Raw genomic sequence first — 26,963 nt, 5'->3', positions numbered from 1 at the left:
TATTTGCCCTGCAATTGGCCGGCAACCAGTTCAGGGTTTACCTTACCTCCTGCCCGAAGAAAACTGGGATAGGTTCCAGCACTCCCGCATCCAGCATCACCCTCGTGATGATAACGGGCTCAGAAAATTGATGGAATTTTATATTACAGTATTTTCATCGAGGTCAAAAGTTTACATAAATTTCCTTAGTATCGAGTAGCTTTGAAAGTGCATGACTTGGGTCAAACGTTTTGGGTAACCTTCCGCAAGCTTTTGACAGTGAGTACTCTGCTGGAATCCTGGCCCATTCCTGACTGAACTGATGTCACTGAGTCAGGTTTGTCAATTGACTTGCTCGCACACGGCTTTTCAGATCTGCCCACAAATTTTCAATGGGATTTCGATGGGATTTGACATCGATGGGATGTGATGGCCACTCTGAGACGTTGACATTGTTATCCTTAAGCGGCCTTAAATACATCCGATGGTGTGTCTTCAGTTAACTCATGTTGTCAATTAACCTATCAGAAGCTTCCGAAGCCATAACCTCATCATCTGGGCTTCCCCATGTTCTTTCAAGACATAGTACCTTTTCTTTATGTAAACTTTTGACCTTGAAAAAAACATCACGTGAAATTATCCAATAAATTGTTTCTCTCATTACTGTGGCATTTAACAAAGTTAAATAAAATAATTTGGGTGATCCTGACTGACCGGAAACGGGAGAGTTTCAGTCTGATTTGACTTCAGACAGTGGACGAAAACTAAAATGTGTGCTCTTCTGGCTCCAACTGAATACAGAAAACCGACCGTTTGCTCCCAGCGGGTGTCCCGGTGCCCCGGGGCAGCGGTGGCACTCGTCGCCTCTTTGGAGGCAAAAATGGTGATGTTGGGTGAAAAGGACAATACAATACCAATGCTAATAATAATCAACATCTCCATCAACAAAACAAAACCTCTTTTCGAGGACCTCTTAGCTTCTCAACAAGGTGCCTGAGATTAAACATCACCAATGCGTGCAAAAATGCGTCAATAATTGTGAATTCACAACAACTGCCTCTTCCGTAGATTCCATCTTTTTATCCCCACAAGGTGTCCTGAAAACAGAAGAAAAATGTTACATTCAAGCTGCGCTCAAGTCATATTGAAGGCACGGTTCTGTTCTTATAATACTGCATTCCACCCTCGGGGGCGTCAGACTTCATGGATGATGAATACACTTTTTAGGAATGAAACCCTGCCCTGTTTTCGTTTTGATGAACATTAGGCAACTGTATTTTTGAAATGTTACTTGAGCGTGTGTGGAGTGCCAACTTGTTCCTCAGGTACCAGATGGCAGCAGAGGAGAAGAAAACATCAGAAAATGGAAATTGGCAGTTCATATCTCAAAAAACCCAAAAGTCATGGCTTTCCTCTCTCAAGGTACTATTGCATTAGTTTGGATTTACTTTCGACTCTAATCTAATAATAGTTCAACCCACCGCATTAAAACTTAACTTGATTCTTACATCCTTTTCTTTTTCTTTTCCAGTTTGGCCATTGAAAGACAGAAACTGCAGTCGACAGCAAATGAAGATCCACAAGAATGCAGGTTGAGGGAGTATTTGGAGCCCCCTCCTCATTTCCTGGACTTCTTTTCCTTCTTTGCCCTCACTGACCACCTCTGTTTCTGATTTTCTCCCCCTCCATGGTGCTCATGGCCCTCCCTCCCGATTTCCTTCCCTCTCATGGGCCAAAAGGGGCGGGATAGGTGTCGATCACTTTTGGCGGCTGTCGCATCCGGAGCACCTCTCTGCATTTCTCGTCGGCCTGCCGACGCTCAAATCGCACCAGTGGACTGCTGAATGGTCTCTCTCAGGTTTGGACTTGTTTTGTTTTTCTTCTTCCTTTCTGACTGGAACCAGCACACCCTTCTCTGAATCGCTCTTTGTCTTTTTGTGGAGTTGTTTCCTGTCTCTGCTGTCTTTTTGCTACCCCCACCCGGCCCTCCGTCTGACAAAGTTGCTCACACTTAAGTTGGGTTTCAAATGTCTCCAGTCTCATTCTTAGTCTTGTCTTTATGGTCTAAATTGTACAAACCATCTCCAGGTTTATCAGGCGGACTGTATCCCTCCTTGTGTGTCTCAGAAGTGGTGAGTCATCACATCTGGAGCCTTGATTTGGCTCCAGTAAAGTTTTGTCATTCTCCTGTTCTTGTCTTATTTGCGGAAAGGTTTGAGTCTTTATTTCAGGTAAAGACAAGTTCTCTTTTCTTGCTAACGGTTTCAACTCATTGAATTATTGCAGCAGCACGGTGAATGACTGATTACCACATCTGCCTCACAGTTCTGAGGTTGTGGGCTCAAATCCAGCCTCGGCTGTGTGGAGTTTGCATCTTCTCCCTGTCTGCGTGCCTTTTGTCCAGGCACTCCGGTTTCCTCCCACATCCCAAAAACATGCACAGTAGGTTGATTGAAGACTCTAAATTGTCCATAGTTGTGAATGTGAGTGTGACTGTTGTTCGTCTCAATGTGTCCTGCAATTGTCTGGCAACCAGTTCAGGGCGTACACTGCCTCCTGCACGTTGACAGCTTGGATAGGCTCCAGCACTCTCGCAACCCTTGTGAGGATAAGCGGCTAAGAAAATGGATGGATGGATAGATAGCTCGGATAGGCTCAAGCATGTCCAAGACCCAATGGAGTATAAGTTTTATAGAAAAATGGATGCATGAATAGATGGTTCATTGCCATTTCTGCGTTAATTTGTGAACAGAGGAAAGTATTGCCTTTGGTTTCTGGGATAAAATGAGATTTTACATTGGGAAAGAATCTCACGCTCATCGAGAGTGTTGGCTTGAGTTATGACTCGTGTTCTTTGTGTGTCATCATAATCCTCTCTGTAGGTAGAAGAATCTTTGCAGTCATCCCTTCACGGTAGCAAGCAAAGTGCCTTCAAGAAACAGGACCTAGCCACGGCCGTGCACTCGTCAGCGCTGAACTCCGAGAAAGTCAGCCGTCGATCAAGAGGCGGTGAGCTGGGGCCAGTCTCACAGATCCGCACCCGCTAGCGCCTGCTGGAAGATCGAGGTGCTGAGTCGGCAGTGTGGGCAAAGCAGACAGACATGGAGGAGGCTGAGTTCAGCGGAGTCGCGGAGGAGCGGGAAGGAGCACGTGCAGAAGTGGACCGTTCCGAAAGGCCCAGCGTTCCCCTCGACAACCTAAAGATGATCTTTGAGAAGGGTGAGGTGGACCAGGTGAGTTGCCTCTGAATGGATAACATACGGACACGAACCCAATGGCGTTGCGTTGCGGTCAATCCTGCTGCTCTGATTTCCAAACAAATCAACAAGTTCTTCATCTTCTTTCGTTCCGCCCCCCAATAGAGCAGATCGATGGGTCACGCTTGCACTCAATAAGACCACTTTTTGTCAAAGAGCCTCGGAGGCATTGTGTTCTGAGTCGCCCAGCACACTCTCCATGCCATCCTTCCGTCAGCTGACAGCTTCTCGTGTCATGTTCCGAGAGGACGCTAATGTTTGAAAGTGGAGCATGACGCGTTGAGCCTGCAATCATGTGCCTCTGAAAAAAATGTCACGCTGAAGCTCTCACGAGTCTTCTGACGTGACGTGTTAACACAAAGAGTCACTTATGATGGGAAAAGAACATGAAAAAGTGATTATGACTATGTCTAGAACTTGTTGGGAGTTCATGACAGACAGCGATTGAGCTCACCCGCAAATGGAGAAACTGTGAGTGAAATTTTTTATTAGCTTTGATTGCGCCTTTTTTACCTCCAAGAAACTCATAGTACTTGGACACTCTCCTCATTCTACTACTGATGGCGCAGCATTGACAGCAAATGGACGTTCAGTATCTTGCTCAAGGACACTTGGATATGGTCATAAGAACTGAGGGTCGAACCCACAACTTTTGGGAGATGACCACTCTACCACCTCTGCCAGGCTGTCCCAATTCCCAGTATTTACAGTTCAAACCACAAACATACATAATTTGAAGCGTTTGTCCATTTTAAACCTGCAATCAGAGAGTCGCCGGTTCACATCCTCGCCTGAGCGCATGCCATTCTTGTGCTCTTAGGCAAGACACTTGACCCGGGTTACCTACGAATGAATGTGATTGGACATTTTGTGGCGGTCGAAGAGACCATAGCCACAGAATGGCAGCCAGGCTTCAGTCAGACTGCTCCCTGTCGGGGAGCTGTGGTTCACAAGTGGCTTCCACCACGATATGTGAGGGAGGAGTCAATGAATAATGCTTGCAATTCTAAAGCATCTTTGAGTATCATGAAGCCTCATGAAGCATTATATAAGTGGAATGCATTATTATTATTATTATGACTATTATTATGTAAAACTCATCGTATAAAATTAACCTTAAAATGGCTCACAGATTAATTGATTTTGGAAAAAAAAATGCACCTCTAGTACGTGTGTTCTTCCACTAAACAACACATCAAACTTGTCTCTTACTCGATTTGAACCTGTTGCCATTGATACAACAGAATAAAATAGTAATATATTCAACTACAATGGCCCACAATTCACACAAGTCCTTTTGAATCATTTGAGACAAGAGCATCCTTATTCAGCATACGGTTATCCCTTGCCATATTGCAGTTGACTTTTTGCTGTCTCACAGAATACCAGTAGGTGAGAAGATGTCTGAAGAATGGAGGAAAAGTGTGCTTGCTCCCATTTTTAAGAACAAAGGCGATGTTCAGAGCTGTGGGAACTACAGAGGGATAAAGATGATGAGCCACACAATGAAGTTATGGGAAAGAGTAGTAGAGGCTAGACTCAGGACAGAAGTAAGTATCTGCGAGCAACAATATGGTTTCGATGCCTAGAAAGAGTACCACAGATGCATTATTTGCCTTGAGGATGCTAGTGGAAAAGTACAGAGAAGGTCAGAAGGAGCTACATTGTGTCTTTGTGGACCGAGAGAAAACCTATGACAGTGTACCAAGAGAGGAACTGTGGTCCTGCATGCGTAAGTTGTTAAATTGCCCTACTCTAATTTTGCATGGCAGCACGGTGGAGCAACTGGTTAGAGCATTGGCCGCACAGTTCTGAGGACCGGAATTTAAATCCTGGCCCAGCCTGTGTTGAGTTTGCATGATCTCCCTGTGCCTGCGTGGGTTTTCTCTAGGCACTCCGGTTTCCTTCCACATTCCCAAAGCATGCATTCATCAGAGACTCTAAATTGCCATTAGGTGTGATAGTGAGTGGGACTGTTGTTTGACTCCACGTGTCCTGTGATTGAGTGGCAACCAGTTCAGGCTGTACCCCGCCTCCTGCCTGATGATAGCTGGGATAGGCTCCAGCACTCCCGTGACCTTTGTGAGGATAAGCGTCTCAGAAAATGGATGGCTAATTTTATATCAAATGTTTTTTGCCATAACAGGTGATTTTGCGGTGATCATGTTTCCGTGCGGACTACTGTTATTGCAGTCACGTAGGAATAAGAGGAAGTCAGGAGGAAAGAAAATGAATGTCAAAACGTCAGTCATCAACTTAAAAGTGTAGTGTGTCTACTGAAAAGCAGAACTGGCTTGTACAAGTGCACGTGTGGAAAAAGTAAACATTGTTAGCTCATTGAAAGTATAGTCTAACATGCCTAGCTACAAAACAAATTGTAATCCCTACACAGGTACTTATGGATCGACAGTCGCCATTCGAGTGAGTTACAATACGTGAGATTTTTAAATAGAAACTATAGTAAAAAAAACATTTTGCATCTCATAATTCCCCTCCCACACAGTGTGTTAACACTTTTGAAACAACATTTGTAATGTTTTCAGGACCAACTAATCATTACTGTGACTTGTAACTCAATCACAGTTAACAAGCGGGCAGTTCTTCCCAGTTCGAAGTCCGGAAAGCAACAGATGATGGGAAGTCATCCCTGGGCCGCTGGGTCACACACATGCGACAATCAACTTGCATCACCAATACGGTCACTCCTTATTATGTCAGCAAAGGCTAACGCCACCTCCAGCATGTGCGTCTTTAAGCCATCATCCATCATCATAAAGGCTCTGAGGCCAGCTGGGCAGTTCTTGCCAGATGATAAGGACGGTTTGCGAGCGCACCCCGAGGGGCCTTGTTGAACCAAGCGGGTGAGTGTCCACTCAAATCCAGTCAAAGCTAAAAAGCTCATGTTGGTCTGTTGTCTTGGAACGCAAAGAAAGTATCACGGCAAGGTTGCCGAGATTTGATGACACGTTCGGAAGTGAGCAGGGCTTGAAATCATCTTGGTGGGAAAAAGTTTGGCGAAGCTACGCCGATCTTAGGAATTTGTGTGCCTGTCCGCTCATGTGACTTTCTTCTTTTAGCTCTGCATCAAGAATGTCTTTGTAATCAGTTAGGAAGAACAGCCTGCCTGCTCGGGCATGATTGGCAGTCGTCATGACGACGACCCATCCAACTTGCTGTGTTTGCTGCCGACTTGGAAAGTTAAAAGCAAGAGCGTGCCATTTTTGCTTGACAAGGAAAACGGCAATCGCTGCCCTCAGTGACTGCAAAACACTTTTTCGATGCTAGTGCATTGGTTTAATGATGTGACGCCCAGCTGACGGCTACTAGTGTGTATTCACCGATTTCCTCCTATTCCTGCCCCCCCGCTGCCCTTCACTCGCACTGCTCTTTTCACGTTCGCTCTTTGTAGCTGATGGTCAAATTAGGTTTGGGTTGCCATGACAACAGAAATATGTCAGTGCGTATCTATCTACTTGATCTGACCCATTACATGTATACATTTATATGCGTACACACATTTATGGTCATTATTTTGCGTTGGAAATTGTCACTTACGTTTCATTTGACGTATGTGGATGCTTCGAGAGAGGAGCGTAAACGAGAGATGACAGCATATGATATTGGTGTGGACGTCTAATCTTGGTTTTATCAACTGCTATTTTATCAGGCACGCACGTTTTCACGATGGTCCGTGACGAACAAGCCATAAAAAGATTGTGGCCGCCAATATGGAGCACAGTTCTTGACCAGAGTAGATGCACTTTTGTCCTGTTGAGTAGTGTCATCACTTGGTTATATACAGCCGAACTTTCACGATTTTGAGGATGTGGAATTGGCCACCTTAGGTCAGTTGGTCAAATGGTTGGGTCACTTGCTCTGCTGATTTCTAACGCGAGAGGCGGTGGTTTATCAACGAATGACGAGATGAACGATCACATCAGCCTCGGCGAGGTGGCAGTTATCATGACATCAATTTTAAGACGTCTGCATGGATGTGCTCACCTGGACTTTTTTGGACTGTGGATTGACGGTAGTCACTTTGTCATTATTGTATACAGTGGCGGTTTTCGTCAATAACTGGCGAGAGGAGCGAAGGTGTTGATTATAGGACACGCACTGCATTGTATGTGGCTGAATGTACTATGGGCCTTTTTAACTGTGCACTAGTTATTTTATTCCAAAAGGCATAACTGTGTGACAGGTCTTGCACGTTCTTGTGTGAACATGGGTCAAGAAAATAAATGTAAGTGATGCAATCTGTAGTCACGCCTGCAAATTCATCCCCAAGGGAAAGTCACTATCTTCAGAATGAAAGCATAAAAGAAAACAAATATGCGGACTTATGAATAATATTTAAAATACTTAACACAGTATCTTATTTTTTTCTTGCAACAGAAATATATTGGAGGTCACAATTCCAGCGTGGCCTGAGAGTCCAGGGGTCAAGGGAATCATAAGTGGGATCACCGTGTCTTGCCATGTAATAAATGTCTTGTCACACTTGACAGAATTGCTAGACTACTTTTAAAAAGCCTTTTTTGAAAAAGTATTTACGATCAACCAGACACAACCTCAAAAGGACTGGTCAAAAGCACACCTATGGAAGGCAATCAATGTCATCGAGCATGCTGGTGACATGGCCTCAAAGCTGACCTCATCGGTCACGTGCGCAAACCTCATCCATAGCCTCCACCTCCACTCATGTTTCACCCACCCTGGAGCCTAAATACCTCGAGTACCTCTTCTGTCCAGTCCCTCACCGCTCCCATCCGCTTCCAGCAGCTGGTGGGCAACCTTCCGGCCCTGTTCCACCCGACTGCTCCCCCCATTGTCCTGTGGTCAGGCCAGGAAAGAAAAGCCACCGCCTTTGGCATCTGAGTGTGGATCAAAAACAGCAAGGCCTAAACTACCACAAGCACTTGCTTCCCAATAGAACACGAAATTCCATTTATTGAATGAAAAGTGCTCAATTCTGCATTCTTATGGCTCCGATACTTCGAGTAGGTGTACAGTATGGAAGATGTTTTTCTCTCTTAGCCGATTCCTTTTTTCAGGTTGAGATAAGCGGCTTGGAAAATGTATGGATAAATGGGTAGTGTTAGATGATTAGGCTAGATGGAAAGTTCAACAATTTATTGGGGAATACAAAGGCAAGCAAAAAGGTTGGAGAATGTTCAGCTGTGGGCTCTCCCGTACGTGGGTCAGAACAGCATGCATGTGGAAGAGTTCGCAGAAGTTCTTTTCCACTTGTTTTATGGCCAAAAGTGCTTCCCGTCGTGGTGTCATGCAATCTCAGACCAATCCTAGCTTTGCCCCAATGTTCAAGGTCAGTTCGGAAATTCAGTCCAATGCTCCCACCGCGCCTTGAGATCTCGCCACCCAGAGACATGGGGTGCTCCACTTTTATACTTAACTATTGAATGTGTTGGCTATTGCTAGGGATACTTCAGTACATCTGCCATAATGAGTGTGTCACTTTTACTTGTGTCAAGTGTTCGTACACCAACAACGCTTCTAGCTAGCAAAGATTCCGGGGTGCGGAGTGCACCCAGTGAACCTCTCAAGATATCCTCTGTAAATATATTGTGCATTTGTCATATTGGTGTGACTTTTATGCAATTACATGCGTATAAGGACATCAGGCTGTGTATCTATAATGGGATGTATCGAACAAAAGTGTATGCAAGGTTGTGTAAGCATGCAGGCAGTAATTTCTATCATGCGCACAACTGGGACACTTTAGGGAAAGTCCACTATTTACGTTTGCTAGCTTGCAAGCTAACAAGCGAGCAAGCTAAGGAGCTAAACAGCTCACTCTGTCTTGCTCGATTGTGGCGATATCGTTTAAAACAGGTCACTAACTAGCGGACCACACTCTGTGTTCTGACCCAGAAAAGTTCCCATATGGAACCACACCATAGCCAAAAAAGAAGTTCCTTGAAAGATAGAGAAAGGGTAGAAAATTACAGATGACGCAAGAGAACATTTGGAACAAACGACGCTTAAAAAGGAACAATCTGTGTAATTTTTGTTTGTACTTCTCATTGGGAAGTTCTCACTAAAAGTGCATATAATATATGAAACGTCATTAGGAACCACAACTAAGGTTTTGAACAAACATAACCTCTAAATTGGTTCAGTCGTTACCGTTTATTAAAATATGTAACATTTTTTGACTTCACTGTCAAAACAAAGTGGGGAATTCTAATTTCTAGATTTTTATAAAGGAGTTTATTTGTTGCTCATATTGTGAAACGTAGCCATTATTTTAATCAATAGAGAATAATTTACTGTTGGTCTCTTATTTTTAATTTAAAAAAAAAAATGAATTTTTAAGACACAATTCTTTGTTCTGCTCTATTTTTCATTACATCAGTAGCATGAAAAATCAGCAATACTACCATTTATCTTGAAAGTTTTGAGGAAAATATAGTTGTTGTTGTTTTTTTAATCATTACATATCATGGCAGGCCAAACCACAAAAATATATACTGACAGAACAAGAGCAATGATAACAAAATATTGGACAAACAATATAAACCAGTAAGAACTGCAATAAAACTATGCAATATAGCAGGACAGCAAAGCACGAACCGTGATACAGCAAATGATTATCTGTATTCTGTGATGATAAATTGCAGGGACTCGTTGCTTTGGCGCTGGGACTCATTGTTTCCATGACATGTGTATCCTTGGACTTCCTTAGTCTCAAATGTAAAATGATCTATGACATAGAGTGAATTACTTTTTAGGAAACACCATGTTTGTTGAGCCATTTAGCATTTGGCATTGCCAAAGAGAACCAGCCATTTTCAAGACTTTAGATTGGTCAATAACTATCATAAAAGTATTACACACAAGACTGACAGCCTTAACTGAAAAAAAAAAAAAAATCAAGTCTCAAATTAAGTCAATAACATTAACCCAAGTGAAGTCTGCAATAAATTTCAAGGAAGTCGAGTCAACTCATGACTTACGTTAGGCAAGTCATAAATCACAAGTGGGGCAGGGCGTCCCCGGCGCAAGCGCATGCCGTCGTCGTGTCCCTGGCCAAGACCCTTGACCTGCACATAGCTCTACGAATGTATTCATAATTACTTTTGAATGATCCCAAGCCAATCGCCATATTGTTTTTTACTTTGTTTTCACAATTTGAGGTATAACTGATAATGAAGCTAGTTCATCATACGGCTGTAAGTCCTGTAGCCTACTTGTACGGCACGCAATCTCGACAATGCAGATTTTCAGACGTAAACAGGCAAGACTCGTCAAATTGTATCTCATAAAGCCAAAGCAAGTCCCAAGGTCCTAAACTGAAATTGACGACTCGAGGCAAGTCACATGACTGTGGAGCCGCCTGCCGGTTCTCCATAGTAACCTGGCCTTGATTGGCGGGGCATGTCCTCGTTCTCATTTTGGAAGAGCAGTAAACCTCATCTAGCAGTTCTTGATTAAGCTCCATAGTGACCCCCCCCCTTCACAGCTTGCATGAATCCTCCCGACCCCCCTCGCTGCACCTGCTCCTGCTGCCCATCCCCCTGCCTTCCCCTGAAGCCTTTCTGGGGGCTGCACTCAAGCCCTCATATCCTCTCCGAGCGGCGATCCAGAGCGGGCCGGCCCCACTGGAGTTGAGCACTGCACCGAGTGAACGCTGGCCCCAGCTTCTCGTCTCCGTCTTCACTGGTGTCCACGAGAGGTACTTGGCTGTGTGGGGGCTTCTCGTTGCTCTCTGGTGTCTTCCCAATGGTCTGCTTTGTGGTGAATTGCATTGTTGGAGGAAGGAAAGCTGCCTCTCAAACTTCCCTTCATGTGGGGGACTTGATGAGTGACTCTTAGGGGGCAAACTTTATTGCCTGTGCCCTTTTCTTCTTGGTCTTGGTTTTTGGGAGCCCGAATGTGTGAGGGCAGAGTGTTGTTGTTTTGGTCGTGTGTGTGTGTGTGTGTGTGTGTGTGTGTGTGTGTGTGCGTGGGTGTGCGTGCGTGTGTGTGCGTGTGTGTGAGCGAGCTTTAACAGTCTTTAGATTAGCACCAGATTCTTTGTCTGGCCTGTTTAGCCACCCTCCCGCATGTGTTTACATCTGCCCAGCCACATGCTTAACCCCCCGTGTGTCTGGGATCTGTCCATCCAGCTGTCCATCCATCCGTCCTCTAAACTGCACCTCGCCCACCCAGAGGGTTAGATCTATCATCATTGAGGTGGTTTGGGAGCGAAGGAGGTTCCTTTAGTCTACATTCTTGGTTTGTGGGTGTCTTGGGGTTGTTAAAAAGTATTGGCTCCTTTCTCAAAATCCCTTTTTTGGGGGGGAGGGGGCATAGTTCCGCATTTTAATGTTAAAGTCATCTAACAAATGTAAATGTTGGACTAAAATAACCCGTGTAAACTCAAGATGCTGTTGTTAAATGGTGATTTCATTTAATCAGGAAAAAAACTACTTACTTGGCCCTGTGTGAAAAAGTAATGAATGTGTATGTGTGTATATATGTGTATATATACATATATACACACACACACACACAAATCCGTAGTGATTTAGAAGCTCAGATTCAATAAGGTTGGGTGAGTACATCACTCCCGATATTGCTGAATTGTTGATTTAGTTTTGTTTGATCAGTAAATACCAAGTAAACAACAGTTAGTCAAAAGTATTCAGAAAATTTACTGCAAACTAAATTTGTTCAATGAATCCATTGAATCATGTATTCTAAAAATATTAGCTAGCTGCAACTCAATCAAGTGATGATATATTTTTATGATTTTCTCATAGTCATAATAACCAACCCAGGAAAACCACATCAGAGCGCAATTTCCACTTCCACTGCAGTTGGGAACTTTGTTACAAGCTTCACGAAGTAGATTGGTGAAGTGAAGTAGAACAAGCCGTAACTGGTGGAGTGTTCCAAGATCAAGTGAGGGCAAGGACCCGCTCCTCCACTCCCGAAACAAATGCAGCAGTGCAGTACAACCCTGTTTGTGTTCTGCGCGGTCTTGTGAAAGCCGACTTGCTGAGGCGTGCGGACATTCGACAACAAGAATGGAGCAAGAATGCAGCTATGCCCATTTTTAGTGCTAAGATGAGTCAACCCAATGAAGACAAAATGTGTTTTTGTCATTTTTGAACTGCTTACTGCTAGCTAAAGTAAATCTGGAGATGAGTGAGCAATCAGTAATGTAAATTGCACTCTGGACGCACTTCCAACTCCACCAGGGTTTCATATTTTAAATTCAAATACCTGGATGGAAGCTGCAGTGTGGAGTGTTTTTCTTTTTTTTTTTTTTTGTCTTCTGCCGATAAGACAGGTTGTCTGTCGGGCTTTCTGAGCTCATTAAGGGGATTATTAAAGTAGTGGCGAGACGGACACACACACACGTGTCTTGCATTTGGATGACTGTGATGAGGACGTCAACTGTGCATGTTGACACCTGAATGAAGAGTGTGTGTCATGCCGGACACACTCTCGAGCAGTTTTTTGCTTTCTGGCTTGTGTTTTATTGCCTCCTATTTTGTTTTCATGTTGTTTTCTTTCAAGGTGTCAAGACAGCAGTCAAGCAGAGGAAACTGTGCTAATCCAGCCAGCATGGAGCAGGTTCTGGGCGGTATGTACCCTTATCTGTGCTTGAACGTGATCATTTGAATGCACAATATAAGACCGAAAACGGTTGTATTGGAGCAGTAACGTCTATCCAGCTTTTATCTATCCAAAACGTGCACACTTTCACATGACGAGTGGTCACACCGCCGTTGCACGCCTTATAGGTGTCGCACAAATATTTGTAGGGGATGGAGGAGTGTCAGATGTTCAATTTCACAGTTGTCATCCAGCTTTTCGGCTCCGATACTACCTAGGAAGTTGAGAATTGGCCAATTAACCAAGTAACATAACCCAACGGCCCAAAAAAATTGAAAAATAAAAATGACAGTTGTCAACTCTCGACCGCATAGCAAGTGAATCAGTCGCGCACATCAATCGTACTGTAATGGAAAATGTGCGGCCCAGGATCAGATTTTGATGCACCGCATTCAATACACTTTGGTCTTACTGCTAATTTTGTACATCACCACCAAAACTACAAATAACCCGAGGAAATAGGTGAGATTAAGGAGGTTGTTTTGAGAGGTTGTCGCCCCCATTCTTCAACCGCGCTTGTGGATTTTTCACCAGCGCTCTACCAACTGCAAAACTAGTGACCACTAATGAAAACTAGCAGCTAAATCCTGCACAGTGCATTAACGTTCAGGTGGTTTTGGTGGTTGAACCCAGCGTGTTACAAGCTTTACCCAAAAAGGTGGAAAACAGCAGCTTTCCAAGAAGTATAATGGGGGTTTCTGTCATGACCCATTAAGGTGGAAAATGATGGCCGACCTATTCCATGTCAAAGCCGCTTACAGTATATACAGAACAACATGAAAGCAACAGCTAGTGTGGAAGTTCAAGGCGCCTCCGCTATTGCCTGAAATGCCCAATTTCACAGACTCCCTGATTCTGTGGGTTGACCGTTTGATCTACGAACTTTTCCTCTCACTCTTAACATTTCGTCTTGCGTTTGCATCAGATGGGAGTCTCGCGGAATCAACCCCTCTCCGAGACAGGATGGCCCTCTACCAGGCCGCCATCTCCAAACAGGATGCCACCCCGGTCAGTATGAGAACTATCTACTTCATAAGATCGTTTAAAACAAGCAAAAACACTCATAGTAGTAATTTATCTCTCTCAGACTGATCTGCAAGAACCGTTTGGTGGCAAACAGAAGGAGAATGTCCCACCCTTCTTCCTGGATATGGTGAGCTCAGCCTTAACTGGATTGCAGTGATTTTTTTTTTTTTTTTTTCTAATCAATGAACTTAGGACACAACTTCTAGAAGTTCTTTTTGTCTCTGTACAGAGTCCAGAGCCCGAGCAAGCAAGAAAGAGTTTTACTGCTGAGAGCAATGGTAATGTATTTCTGTGACGTGGATGTGGGAAAAATTTTCAGGACTACTCTGTTGATGAAAGTGGTCCAAAAGAAATGTCCATCCATATATTTTCTGTACTGCTCACAAGGGTTGTGGGCGAGCTGGAGCTCCTCCCATCTGTCTTGGGGCGAGAGGTGGAGTAACTGAACTGGTTCCCAATCGCAGGGTCAACAGAAACATCTTTAAAACAATATTAATAAGAAAGAAAGTGGCCTGCACAAAATAATACCCTCATCAACTCTTTTGTAGACTGAATGTTTCAGCTTTGCTTATACAGTAGATGTCCAATTATATTTATATCAGGACAGGTCTTGGTTTCAACAGTGGGTAGCTCCAGTCTTCTTTACTTTTTTTGTACAGGGCACAACCAAAATTGTTGTTCCCCATTTGTTAAAAAAGACAAAGCTGCAAACATCACAAAAATGTGACGTTTGAAGTCAGGAAATGTTCAAGAAAAAATTTTGATTGCGGTGATTCGCTCGAAAGCTTATGCCATAAAATAACGAAGTTAAGGGTCCCATGATTTTTGTCCAGTCCATATTAATTTTCATTCGTCGAATTTTGTTGCAGCTCAGGTGGCAGATGGGCCCTCTCATAACCTGAACGTTAATAGCCGAATACTCAGTACTTGAGCTCACATCCGAGCAAGCGGCCACTGCTGGTGCTGGGACGCCACAAAAACCCTGTTAACCATTTACCACCAAAATCAAACAATGTCTGATTTTCATGGTTTGATTTACAGGCTTTTTTTTCCCAGTTTGAAGTTGTTTTACGTTAGCGTTGTGGTGTTTTATTTGATCAGCTTTTATGGCTTTCATATCAACTTTGTCCAACTGGGTGTTTTGTTAACTATCCATCCATCAATTTTCTTAGCCGCTTATCCTCATGAGGGTCGCAGGAGTGCTGGAGCCTATCCCAGCTGTCAATGGGCTGGAGGCGGGGTACACCCTGAACTGGTCGCCATCCGATCGCTGGGCACATCGAGACAAACAGCCACACTCATAATCAACACCTAGAGGCAATTTGAGTGTCCAATTAATGTTGCATTTTTTTGGGATGTGGGAGGAAACCGGAGTGTCCGGAGAAAACCCACGCAGGCACGGAGAGAACATGGAAACTCCACACAGGCGGGGCTGGGATTGAACCCGGGTCCTCAGAACTGTGAGGCCAACACTTTACCAGCTGAGTCACTGCACCGCACTATTTCGTCAACTAGTTTGATTGAAAATGTGTGTGGGAAATATTGCTGTGAATTCCGTAATAAGAGATGAAATCTTGGGACCAATTTAGACTATGCAATTCCAATTGGCTGGTGTGAGCCCACTGCCGCTCACTTTAATTTTGTTGACTTTGCATAATCTGGCACAAGTGAAAGAGGTGGGCTGGGGTGGTGGCATGTTTTTTGCTTTCACATTTCCAAAATGTTCATTTTCCACCCAAGGTCCTGGTGCCAGCAATGCCGTATCCTGTTCCCCGGCAAAAACTCCCAGGGTGAGTCTTCTGCTCCTCATCGCCGACTCAACACAGGTTTTAATCACAATAGTCTCCCGGGCAGAATTTCCGGCCACCTGTGCGGGAGGCGTGCGTGTCCTGTCAGAAGACCGTGTACCCTCTGGAAAGGCTGGTGGCCAATCAGCAAGTTTTCCACAGCGCTTGCTTCCGCTGCTGCCACTGCAACACCAAACTCAGGTGAGGCAACTGCCGACTGGAAGCTGCTGATTCTGACCCAGTAATTACAACCCAGAAATTGAAAGCAACTACAATATGAAACATTGTCAACACTGATGGCAGCTATACTTTCTAAGCACCTGTTCTCATTTTGACATTTTGTGAGGAAAACTAAAGAGAAGTTTGATAAATGTAGTGATGGCCCCGTCACACCATGACGTTCTGGTCAGCGTTCTATAGCGTTTGAGGAAACGTTGGTAGTTGGCCATGGTCGCCGGGATAGCGCCAGAAGAGCGTTGTTTGAACGCTAGTGAACGTCAATGATCGCTGGGAATCGGCGGAGAACGCCGGTCCGGAAAAAAAGTTTTGAACATCCACAAAAGTTCTCACCAAGATCAGCGTTCATCAACGTTTAATTTTAAACATTGCAGAACGTTCAAGAACGTTCGTGGAATGTTTTACTAACGTTCGCCGAGCGTTGCACGCGTTTGGCTATTGTTAGTCAGTCGTTACTGTAGCGTTATTTGGTTGTTACTTAATCGTTTGCTTTGCAGTGAACGACTCACTGGCGACCTGTCAACGACCACTGAACAATCCCCTAGCGCACACAGCGTGTAACTAAAGTCAAACGAACGTCCTTTGGCGTCCATTGAGCGTTTCCCGAACGTCCATGCATATGGGTTATTAAACCAATGCTTTGCATTCTTACTTGCAGCGCTAGTTGCTGAAGTCCGCACCCCACCTTTTTTCGTCTAGGCGGCATGATGCTGACTATTCAAACTCACGAGAACAACTGAAGTGAGTATGAAATTTCCAACGTTTTCGTTCCCGTTCCTCTGTAAAGATTACACGCCAGCAAAACCCTATTCTGTTGTTATTCACCCGTTTAGTCACACGCTCAACACGCTCGTCTAACGTTGACAAATAGCTCGTTGCGCGCCAGTGACCCGTTAGCACACGCTAATGGTTTTTAGGGGTATCTTATTTGGTCACTGTTACACGCTTCTCGTGCGTTAGACACACGTTAAGTCATGTGTTAGACACACGTTAATCACACACCAAATGTGTCATCCTCATTTGAGAACGCTGAAAAATAGAACGATTGAAATGTTCAGAGAACGTTGACCAGAACGTCATGGTGTGACGGAGCCTTGAGGGAAGACATGAGGGCTGTTGGTGTTCGAGGAGAGGATGCAGGAGATAGGCTCACTTAAAAAGCATTCCAAAGGCTCACGTGGAAAAGCGTGACACACTGTGGCGACCCCTAATGGGACAAGCCGAAAGGGAAAAAAAGGATAGTTTTTGTTAATATGCACTAGGGGGTCTGCGTTGTATGTTTGAGACCAGTACTTCTTATAAAGTTGATTCAAAGCATCACCTTCCTTTGTTGTCCTTTCTCATGGTCAAGTTTGGTCAACTACGCCTCCCTGCACAACAACGTATACTGCAAGCCGCACTTCTGCCAGCTCTTCAAGGCCAAGGGCAACTACGATGAAGGCTTCGGTCACCGGCCCCACAAGGAGCTGTGGGAGAGTAAAGCCGAGGCTGGTGAGACCACGATGACGCCAGCGACTTCGCCGCAGACCGGTACTCATGCAGAAAGTTCGGAGCTGGCGAGCCCCAGTGTGGAGGATTCCCCACTCGCCAAGGTCAACGTCCTGACCGCCACCATGGAGGCTCTAGGACAAGGATCCCCGGAGAAGAGCGAGAAGCCAGCTGAAGCACGCAGGCTGAAAATCTCCTGGCCGCCACAACCGGAAGGCGGCGCCCGCAGCAGTAGAGACGCGGTACCCGCTGAGGGGGCCAGCAAGCCCATCCGAGCAAAGTGGCCCCCGGAGGACGGCTCCACCTCTTACTCCACATCACCCAAACAAGCCATAGGAGCTTCCTGTCAGCGGAGGATCTCCTCCTCAAAGGAGCTCCGCATACCCCTCACGCCGACAGGCCAGGCCGCAGCCGAGCCTTATGAGGCGTCCCCTAGCGGGGGGCCGCAGCCTGATGGACTGTTGTCAGATGACTGGGCACCCACAGAGGACGGCCATGTGGATGTAAACGGCAGCTTTGGAGAGGAGAGCGAAGATGTGTCTGAGAAGGAAGGTGAAGACGTGTTGGAGAAGGCCAGCCAAAATGCAGAGAAGGGAGAAGACGTGCCCACGCGTCAGCTCACCCGTGAGGTCAGCGCAGGGGGTCGCGCTCACCAGGAGGAGCAGACGGAGAACCACGAAGATGCAAAAGCCGACAAGTCATCTCTGGAGGAAGAGGCGGAAGCCGGCTGCTCACCACAGGGTGCGGGTTTCCGGGAGGGCGAGAAGGCTGAGGATATGGCGGAGCTGGAGACGCTGAGCGTGGAGGAAATGATCAAGCGAAATCGCTATTACGACGAAGAGGAGGATGACGATTGCTAAAGTCACTTCCTCATTCCCTTGCCGCACTGCTGCAGTCTTTAGTCTTGAACTGTGCCTCCACCTCTTGCATTCAAAGCCATTCCAACTACTTTTTCCCCTCTTTATATTTTTAATGTTCCAACTTTGTCCCAATTACAGAATGTATGTATACCTGAATGCCCAAAGATTATATTACAGAGGTATTTTACACTACGTTTTGTCATTTGAATGTGTGTTCCAATTGCAGCTAGCTGCTTCTTACCATTACCACTATTACTCTTCTGTATGTCCATTTTCACAAAAGGATTATTCAAAATTGAATATTCTGATTTTTATCTGCTGTTTTTAAGGCCATGACTTGCTATTTAAATAAATTCTGTACAAAATGGCTCAGTTGTTATTCCTGTGAAAGAGACTAATGCAGCAACAGGTACCTTTAAAGCCCCACTGACACAAAAGCATGATTTTTAGAATGTTTTTAATTTTTTTAAAAAAAAGGCACCCAGAATGGTGTTTTTTCACTACACAACATTATTTTGACGTATATAGCGTCCATGAAAATCCTCAAGGGATTTGTTTTAGAGAAGTAGGAAGTGACATCAGCAGGAGTGCACTCAGGCGGCCTTGTGTGCTTATCCCAGTTTTACCTGCAGGAAGGTAGCTCGTTGTTCCTTCGTGTTAGCCAAAATACCGGCTCGTATTGCTGGATCTTGCTCGAACATTCGGGAGGATGGATTTACTCTTCCTTTTTTTTTTTTTTTTTTTTTTTTTCCCAAAAGACCCGGTTCATTGAGAAAAATTGATTGCACAGGTGCAAAGGACGGGAGCTTCGTGGGTTCCAAATGACAAGTAGGTGTATATAGAGCTGCTAAAAAAAATAGTGGGGTGGACGTAATCCTCTCAGAACGTAACAAAACATCCGCATGCGTAAGTCGGGTGCTAAATGTGTCGATGTGCCCGTCGGCGCCGCGTCCTTGCTCGGTGGCACCTCGTACACCGCGGACGGCTTTGGCTGGGGTGGCTCATACATACTGTTGGGGGGTCTGTTGTTAGTCAGAAGTGATCCGCATATCATCTAAATATGGCTCGAAACAATAGGGTAATCTTGCCCAAGTCACTTCACTCGATTGTGAGATGTCCTCTTCTTCAAAAAGAGCTTCCGTGTCCCATAGCAGGTGCCACTGCATGTTTTCAATGGCGAATGTCCCCGTGTAACATCTGCTGATGACGTTGCAGGCAATATGGCTACGACTTGGATGTCGAATGAGACTTACGCAACTTTGCGCATGGATGACATGCTCTCTGCTCCTATTTATTTTTGCGTATAGACATTGAAGTCAATAATGTTAGATGTATTTTTCATTACAATATCTATTTTACAATGTATAAAGGAATGTCAGCGGGGCTTTAGGGTGCCCTGAAAATGAAACCATGGCAGATCATTTGCGAATATGACAAACTCATATTATTTACAGTACATATCAAAAAGGATCTTCCCACTTGAAGCTAATGATCCATTCTAGTGTACATTCTGTTGTGAAAAGGTAGGCCACCCTTTCGTCCGTCCATCCTTCCTCTTGAGGGCCACGGGTGGGGTGGCACCTGCCGTGACTTCGGGTGAAAACCGGGCTACACTTTGACCTGGTCACCAGCCAGGCACAGGGTACAAATAGACAACCATTCACACCTACAGACAATGTGTGCAGTCAACAACATTTTTGGATTGTGGGAGGAAGTCGAATACACACGATGCAGGAAACCTGGGGCCGTGACCTGAAACCCTAACTGTGATTGACAGGGTAACGCAAAGACTAAGCTGATTGGACAAAAAAAAAAAAAAGTAAGTAGCCCTTCATTCACATAAATCAAATGATTTATTCAGAATTTTAATTGCTAATAATTGCTAATGCTCAACGCTCATTTTGTCCTGGCTTATAACCTTTAAAATGCACCTGAACGCGTAGTTCTGTGAGTTTACCTGTGCAGGAACATCCCTGGCAAATGTGGAAAAGCAAATCCGGAAATGCTCAGAGTGTGCTGGATCTGCACTCCGTCAGCGGTGGCGCCCTCTGGTGCACAGAGCAGGTGGCGAGAGGGCCTCGGACTTGTAAAAAGAAGAAGCAGAGTAAGGGGGTCGGAACTCTTCAGTTGCATCTGACAGAGCGCAGGTAATGTCAGCGGCGTGATGACGACATTTATGAGTGGGCATAAGTGTTGTTATTTTTATCAAATGTGCATACATAAATAGTACATGAATACGATTAGTATTTGCAATTCCACTCGTTAGTCAAGAAATTCCAGATTGCTGCAAAAAGATAATAAATGTGGATATTTTGCACCAAAACAAAAGAAAAAAAAGTTATTTATTTTATTTTATGCTTGACAACAAATTGCGCTGAATAAGTCCCTGAACTCAAATGAGTCTAATGTCCCTGAAATAGACCTTTTAGTATTTGTCAACAATTGGCACCAAGGTTCTTGGCGGTTGGCAGAAAGTTATTGGCTGTTGTTGACTTGAACTGAAAACCAGGACCAAAACTTGGTTGTGTTTGGGGTTGTGCTGCAAATTATACTTTTCGGCTTCCTGCAGGTGAGGAGGATAAATGAAGTCCATGTTGTAAAAGGTTGCAACACTGCCTAACGATGGCGTTAGGAGTCGCTACTTCCAGGTGCAGACTTGAAACAATGAAGTTCAATAATCTGGTTTCTGGTAGACATTTTCGCACAGCAGGTAGGTACGAACTATTTGGTTTGGGTTGTCTTGGGGTCATTCAGCAAAACATTGGCTGACATATTGGCCAGCTTTAGCACTACAGCACCATGTCCATTTGAGAGTAAAAAAACAAGCCGGGGAAATTCCAGAAAGCAGGATGAAATTTCTCTTCTGGGAAACTCTCAGTGACTCAGTTGGAATTCCACTTCCCAGGTCTTTAGCAAGGATAGCAACCGGAGCATCATCTCAAGGTCAGCTTTTCATGGAACCTGCTTCCTGGAATACCTTCCAGGTCGATGCTTTGAAACTGACCAACAGAAAAGTCAATGATTGGCTAGTCTTTCAAAAACTAAACTTGCTGTAATACTCACATTGGAACAGGAGAGCCACAGTCACTGATGTACTGTTGAGTTATTCATTGAATAAAATTGAGTAAAACACCTAAAAAATCAATTTCATGCATGGCTTGTCCTCATTATGGTTTAGAAAATATCCCCCAAAATTTGAAACGCCACACAACTGTTCTTTGACGTTCTCCAGGGCGTCATCAAATGCATCCCACATCTTAAAACTCATGTTCAGCTTGTCCAACTGGTATCCATCACTCTGATTCTGATTGTATCCAGAGTCCAACAGGCCAAACTGGCCCTGTAGAACTCCCTCTTTATCTTGACGGCATCCTTTCCCGCTGGTGTCCGCAAGTGACAACCTCATGGGGCAGATGCCGTCACCCCCCTCAACATAGTCCACCCAGACTCAATGTCTCCCTCTCACACTGGGGGAAATTATGATGGCGGTAGGAGTTGAAACTCCTCCTGACAGGGGGCACTGCCAGACGTTCTCAGCAGAACCTCACAATACACCAGAGTCTGCCAGATCAGACTGGCATCTCCACCCAGCATTGGAGGCAACAGCCCCACCAGGAGGTGATCAGTTGACAGCCATGCCTCTTCTTCCTCTTGGTGCCCGAGACATGCAGCAACAAGTCTAATGAGATAACTGCAAAAACTTTATCCATCCACCCGTTATCTAGACTGTTTATCCTCACTTGAATCATGGGTATGCCGGAGCCTATTCCAGTTAACTGTAGGCGAGAGGCGGAGTAAACCCTGAAGTGGTTGCCAGCCAATTGCAGTCCACATAGAAACAATCATTCACACACACGTTCACACAGATGGGCAATTTAGAGTCTTCAATTCACCTGTCATGCATGTTTTGGGGATTTGGGAGGAAAGCGTAGTACCTGGAGAACACTCACACGGGAACTGGGAGAACACGCTTACTCCACAAAGGGGAGGCTGGATTTGAACCTGCAACCTCACAACTGTGAAGCGAATGTACTAACCAGTGGTCCAGTGTGCTGCCACAAAAGGTTTATATATTTTTCAATGAATGTTGTACTGACATGACCAAAAAAAAGCTTGATCTATTCAAAGTCGATCAAAGAACCACGGTTTTGGGTGTCCTGGTGCCAAGTGGACGTATAGAAACCCTAATATCTGAAAATGGTGTTCATTATGGACGACCCTTGAATCCAATAATCGAACACCACTCAGGTTCTGATCAGGGGGGCTATGCCAATCATGTCTTTCATTTGCCACATGAGCATCGAACCGGGCCACTGTGGCAACAACAAATTTTGCAATCTCACCTCTATTTATTTTAATTAAAAAAAGAAATCAATCATACTGCCAGATTATTTTGTTACGAAAGAAGATTTCTAAACTGCTGAATGAATCACTGCTGCTGGAATCCATCTCATTCTGATTTTGCAGACATTTCTAAGCACAATGTATAAAAACATTTATTCAAGAAAGACAGCCCAGAACTTCCAAAACAATCAGGTAGACGAAACTTTGGAAAACAACTGAAAAAAAAAAACAAAACAAAAAGCATAGCAGAGGTAACCTCAAGAAATTTGCACGACTTCTGCGGGTAAATATTTACCAAGTTGTCATGGGACCTATCCACATCGGATGATACTGTTTAAACAATGTGAGGACAAGGAGATAGACGGAGAGATAATTGCAGACCTCTTGCGGGCCTTTGTCACACCACACGCCAGCATGGGCGCAGCATGCCTAAAAATAGTTGAGTGTGATGTTGGAGTGCGCCAATGGCTTGGAGCAAACATGAACTGTGGTGGAAGGCAAGGTTCGCCAGAAATAAATCAAAATATTGATGAAACAAACTTATTGCAGTATGTCTTACCATGTAGCATCACAAACAATATAGATTCAATTCCCAATAATAATTGTGACCCATGTCTGACAAAAAAAAAATTCACACTTTGATATCTTATATATAATTGTTTTCTGGCCCGAGGCGACACGGTGGATCAGCTGGTAAATCGTTGGCCTCACAGTTCTGAGGACCCGAGTTCGATCCCGGCCCCGCCTGTGTGGAGTTTGCATGTTTGCCTGTGTGGGTTTCCTCCATCCCAATAACATGCAACATTAACTGGACAACTTAAATTGCCCATAGGTGTGATTCTGAGTGCGGCTGTTTGTCTTGATGTGCCCTGCGATTGGCTGGCAACCAGTTCAGGGTGTACCTGGCCCCCTGCCCGTTGACAACTGGGATAGGCTCCAGCACTTCCCGCGACCCTCGTGAGGATAAGCGGCAAAAAAATGGATGGATGGATGTTTTCTGGCCCATCAGGGCAGTCTTTCCTTCAATTTGAAGGCTTGAGGGTTCTTCGTACGATCTTAGCTTTTCCTAGTATTGGCTTCTTCTGTTGTTCCTGATATCTGCTGGAACCATCCTCCCAGCTTGGGGGTTCCTGCCCCCAGTGACGACATGTACCACTACAGTATTGCCTTCACCTTTCACATTTTCTCAAGCGCTTCCTTCAGTCCTTGGTCCTTATCCAGCTCCTCTTCTTCCTGCTCCTTTCTTTTTTCCAGATGTTGCGATCACTCGTTATTTGCTGTAGTGATCCATAAAGCTACTCTTTTTAGCTGCAGTGATGGCTGATGTAAGCATTCATGTGGTGCTGAGGTAGGTTATCGTCTGGCAATTTGATGGTGTTGTTCACTTCTGGAGGTCCTTCATAATGAGGACTGTCCAACTTTGGGTTAGCCATTCAGGACGACTCCCCGATGTTAGGAGTTCATGGAGAGTGGCTAGCTTTGAATCATGATGGGACCTCGTGCTGGCCAGCTCTTCAACTTAGACACTCTTGCTCAGATAGCAGCCACTGACTACTGGTTTTGGTTCTGGGAGGTTGCTTTGCCGTGCTTGTAAATCTGCCAGCCATTAGCCCTTGTGCGAGGCCTCCTAATTTTTTATTTGATGCTTATTTTTGAAATGTTTAAATGATGCTGGTGTTTACTGAAAATGCAACTGGACAAAAAAAAAAACAAAAAGAGTTACAGTGGAGTGACAGAACAGGCAAGGGGAACAGAGTTGCAAACCACAGCAGAACAACAGTTAGACAGTCCAGATATTTGAAAACAAGTCTTTTTTTCTTTTGTCTCAACAGTGCCAGCGTCTCTCATCTGTCCATCATGGCTGGCCTCACCACTGTCATCTAAACGTTGCCCTTAATCCTTGGAGAAACTCTTGTGTCACACAACGCGGTTGACACTTTCCCCCTCCCATTCCAACTTGTTTGGACCAGTTTCTTCGCATACTATTTCTCTGGACTTTTGACACCAAGTATTTAAAGCTCAAGTGTCGTCAAATTTTGATTTTTGATACATTATTAATGAAAAACCCACAGCCAATATGGTCCCATGTGTTTTTTCACCACAAAACATGATTTTGACGTATACAGCTTTTTGTAACTCCCGCCATGAAAATCCTCTTAGGAATTTGTTGTCGAGAAGAAACAGGGAGTGACGTACAGGACAGAGGCGCCCCCTAGTGGACTTGTTTGTTTCCATTAGTTTTACCTCCGGGAAGGTAGCTCGTTGTTCCTTCATGTTAGCCAAAATGCTGGCTCATTGCATTGAACATGGACATTGCTTGAACACTTGGGAGAATGGAATTACCCTTCATAAGTTTCCAAGAGACCCTGTTCGTTGTGAAAAATGGATTGCACGGGTGCAGAGGACGAGAGCTACGTGGGTTCCAAATAACAGGTAGGTGTGTATACAGCGACTACAAAAAAAAATATCATAGTTTGGGGCGGACCACGTAATCGGTCTCTCTCATAATGTAACAAAAGATCCGCGTATGAAATGTGTCGATGTGCGCGTCGCCCAGCCAACAATGTCTCTTCATCGAGTACTGGGGCGAATTTGAACATACCCCTAAAAGCAACATAGTGAGGCTCCACCTCCTCCTCATATGCCACCCCTGGCACCGAAATTCAGCCACACCAGCTGAAACGCTGTGTTAAGCGGTCACAGCTTCTGCGAAGGCTGCGCGTCGGGCTTTGCGACGGGGTAGCTCTGAAGAACCCAGCCGAGAATGCATTACTCAGTCGCGTGCGCGCATATAGTGCCCCGGCTTGACTGTCGCCAAAGCAGCACCGCTCGGCTCTGTCATAAGCCACACCGGCCAGCTGCGATTAGCCGAGATGGCTCATCTCCGCCGTGGGAGTGGATCGGACGGGATGTGGTTTGGCCGTGATCGGATATCATCTGAATATGGCTCGAAACAATAGTGTAATATTGCCCCGGTAACTTCACTCGGTTGTGTGGTGTTGTCCTTCTCGAACAGAACTTCGGTGTCAGAAGGGGCGTCGGAAAAATGCGAATATCTCTGTTGTTCGGCTTCCATAGTAGCAGGCACTGCACGTTTTCAACGGCGGAAGTGAGAATGACATCAAGGACAGATGACGCGACTAATATGGCAACCACTTGGATGTCGAGGGACACTCAATTGCGCAACTTTGTGCATGGATGACGGGCTCTCCGCTCACTTTTTTTTTCCCGTATAGACATTGAAGTGAATACTGTTATACGTATTTTTCATTACAATATCTATTTTAGAATGTTTATAGGGATGACACCCGGGGTTTAAAGTCCTCCACCGTCACAAGCCTCACTCTTCCCCCTCCACCCCTCTCATTCATGCACATATATTTTGTTTTAGTTCAGCTAATCGTCATTCCAGTGCATCCAGGTGGTGCACAGGCATAAATCTTTCTCAAAATGTGGATAAAACCAAAGAGAATATTGTGGACCTCAGGAGAACAGCATGCTCCCTTGAACATCAATGGTACTTCAATGGAGAGAGTGTACAGCACCAACTTTCCGGAATTACACATCACCGAAGATCTCTCTCGTATTAGCAACACCTTAACAAGAAAGCTCACAACTACCTGCGCAAACAGAGTGGAGCCAGAGCCCCAACCCCCATTTTGTGCTCATTCTACAGAGGGACCATTGAGAGCACCTTGACCAACTGCATCATGGTATGTTCAGGAGCCTGCACCACATCCTTCCGCAAGACTCTCCATCGTTTAGTGAGAGCAGCTGAGAAGATCATTGGAACCTCTCTTCCCTCCCTGCAAGACATTTCCAGTGCCAGCCACATCCTCAAAGCCCTCCATATAGCAGGGGATGCCACCCATCTATCACACAGGATATTCAGTCTGTTCATATCAGGGAGGAGGCTACGGAGTCTACAGGCCAGGACTAGCCAACTCAGACAGTTTTATTAATCAGGGATTCAGGAAGGTGAACTCTCTGCACGCCCCTCTACTGATGCACCACATACATGCATATATACTCACTCACACACGCACACGCGCACACACACCAGACTCAGAGTCGCACCACCCATTTTTGATTGTTTTGTCATCTAATTTATATTATTCCATTATTTTGTTGTATAATTATTATTATTTATCCATCTTTGCCTTGGTTCTCTGATCTTGACTATGTTGCAGATGTCACCTGATCTTTGATATTGCTCATCAATTAATACTTTTCATACTATATCTAGCAGTTTTATTTAGCTTTTTATAGCGAATTATGTTGAGTACCGTATTTTCAATCCTCTGTATGTGTTACGCATATTAAAGAATTGACCGTAAAACCTCATTGGCCTGTTTTCA

At 44.8% G+C, this 26,963-nt stretch overlaps 1 protein-coding gene across 5 annotated transcripts; it reads left to right on the top strand.

Moving 5' to 3' along the window:
- Nucleotides 1-1,720: 1,720 nt before the first annotated feature.
- On the top strand, nucleotides 1,721-18,619 carry lima1a (LIM domain and actin binding 1a). 5 transcript variants are annotated; one of them, XM_061828317.1, is made up of 10 exons: nucleotides 1,721-1,837; nucleotides 2,862-3,212; nucleotides 12,765-12,831; nucleotides 13,789-13,871; nucleotides 13,951-14,016; nucleotides 14,119-14,167; nucleotides 15,254-15,349; nucleotides 15,630-15,679; nucleotides 15,744-15,877; nucleotides 17,265-18,619. In XM_061828317.1, the coding sequence occupies exons 2-10, from the start codon at nucleotides 3,081-3,083 to the stop codon at nucleotides 18,259-18,261; spliced, it is 1,674 nt and encodes a 557-aa protein (XP_061684301.1). In that variant the 5' UTR covers nucleotides 1,721-1,837; nucleotides 2,862-3,080; the 3' UTR covers nucleotides 18,262-18,619. The 5 variants fall into 5 exon arrangements, with proteins under 5 accessions (XP_061684301.1, XP_061684316.1, XP_061684309.1 ...); XM_061828325.1 differs by lacking the exon at nucleotides 1,721-1,837 and adding an exon at nucleotides 1,959-2,111; XM_061828332.1 differs by lacking the exon at nucleotides 15,254-15,349.
- The last annotated feature ends 8,344 nt before the right edge of the window (nucleotides 18,620-26,963 follow it).

Source organism: Syngnathoides biaculeatus, chromosome 2 (genome assembly GCF_019802595.1).
Source record: "Syngnathoides biaculeatus isolate LvHL_M chromosome 2, ASM1980259v1, whole genome shotgun sequence".
NCBI lineage: Eukaryota > Metazoa > Chordata > Actinopteri > Syngnathiformes > Syngnathidae > Syngnathoides > Syngnathoides biaculeatus.
The sequence above is the reverse complement of the archived record's forward strand: the minus strand, read 5'-3'. Positions and strand labels throughout refer to the sequence as shown.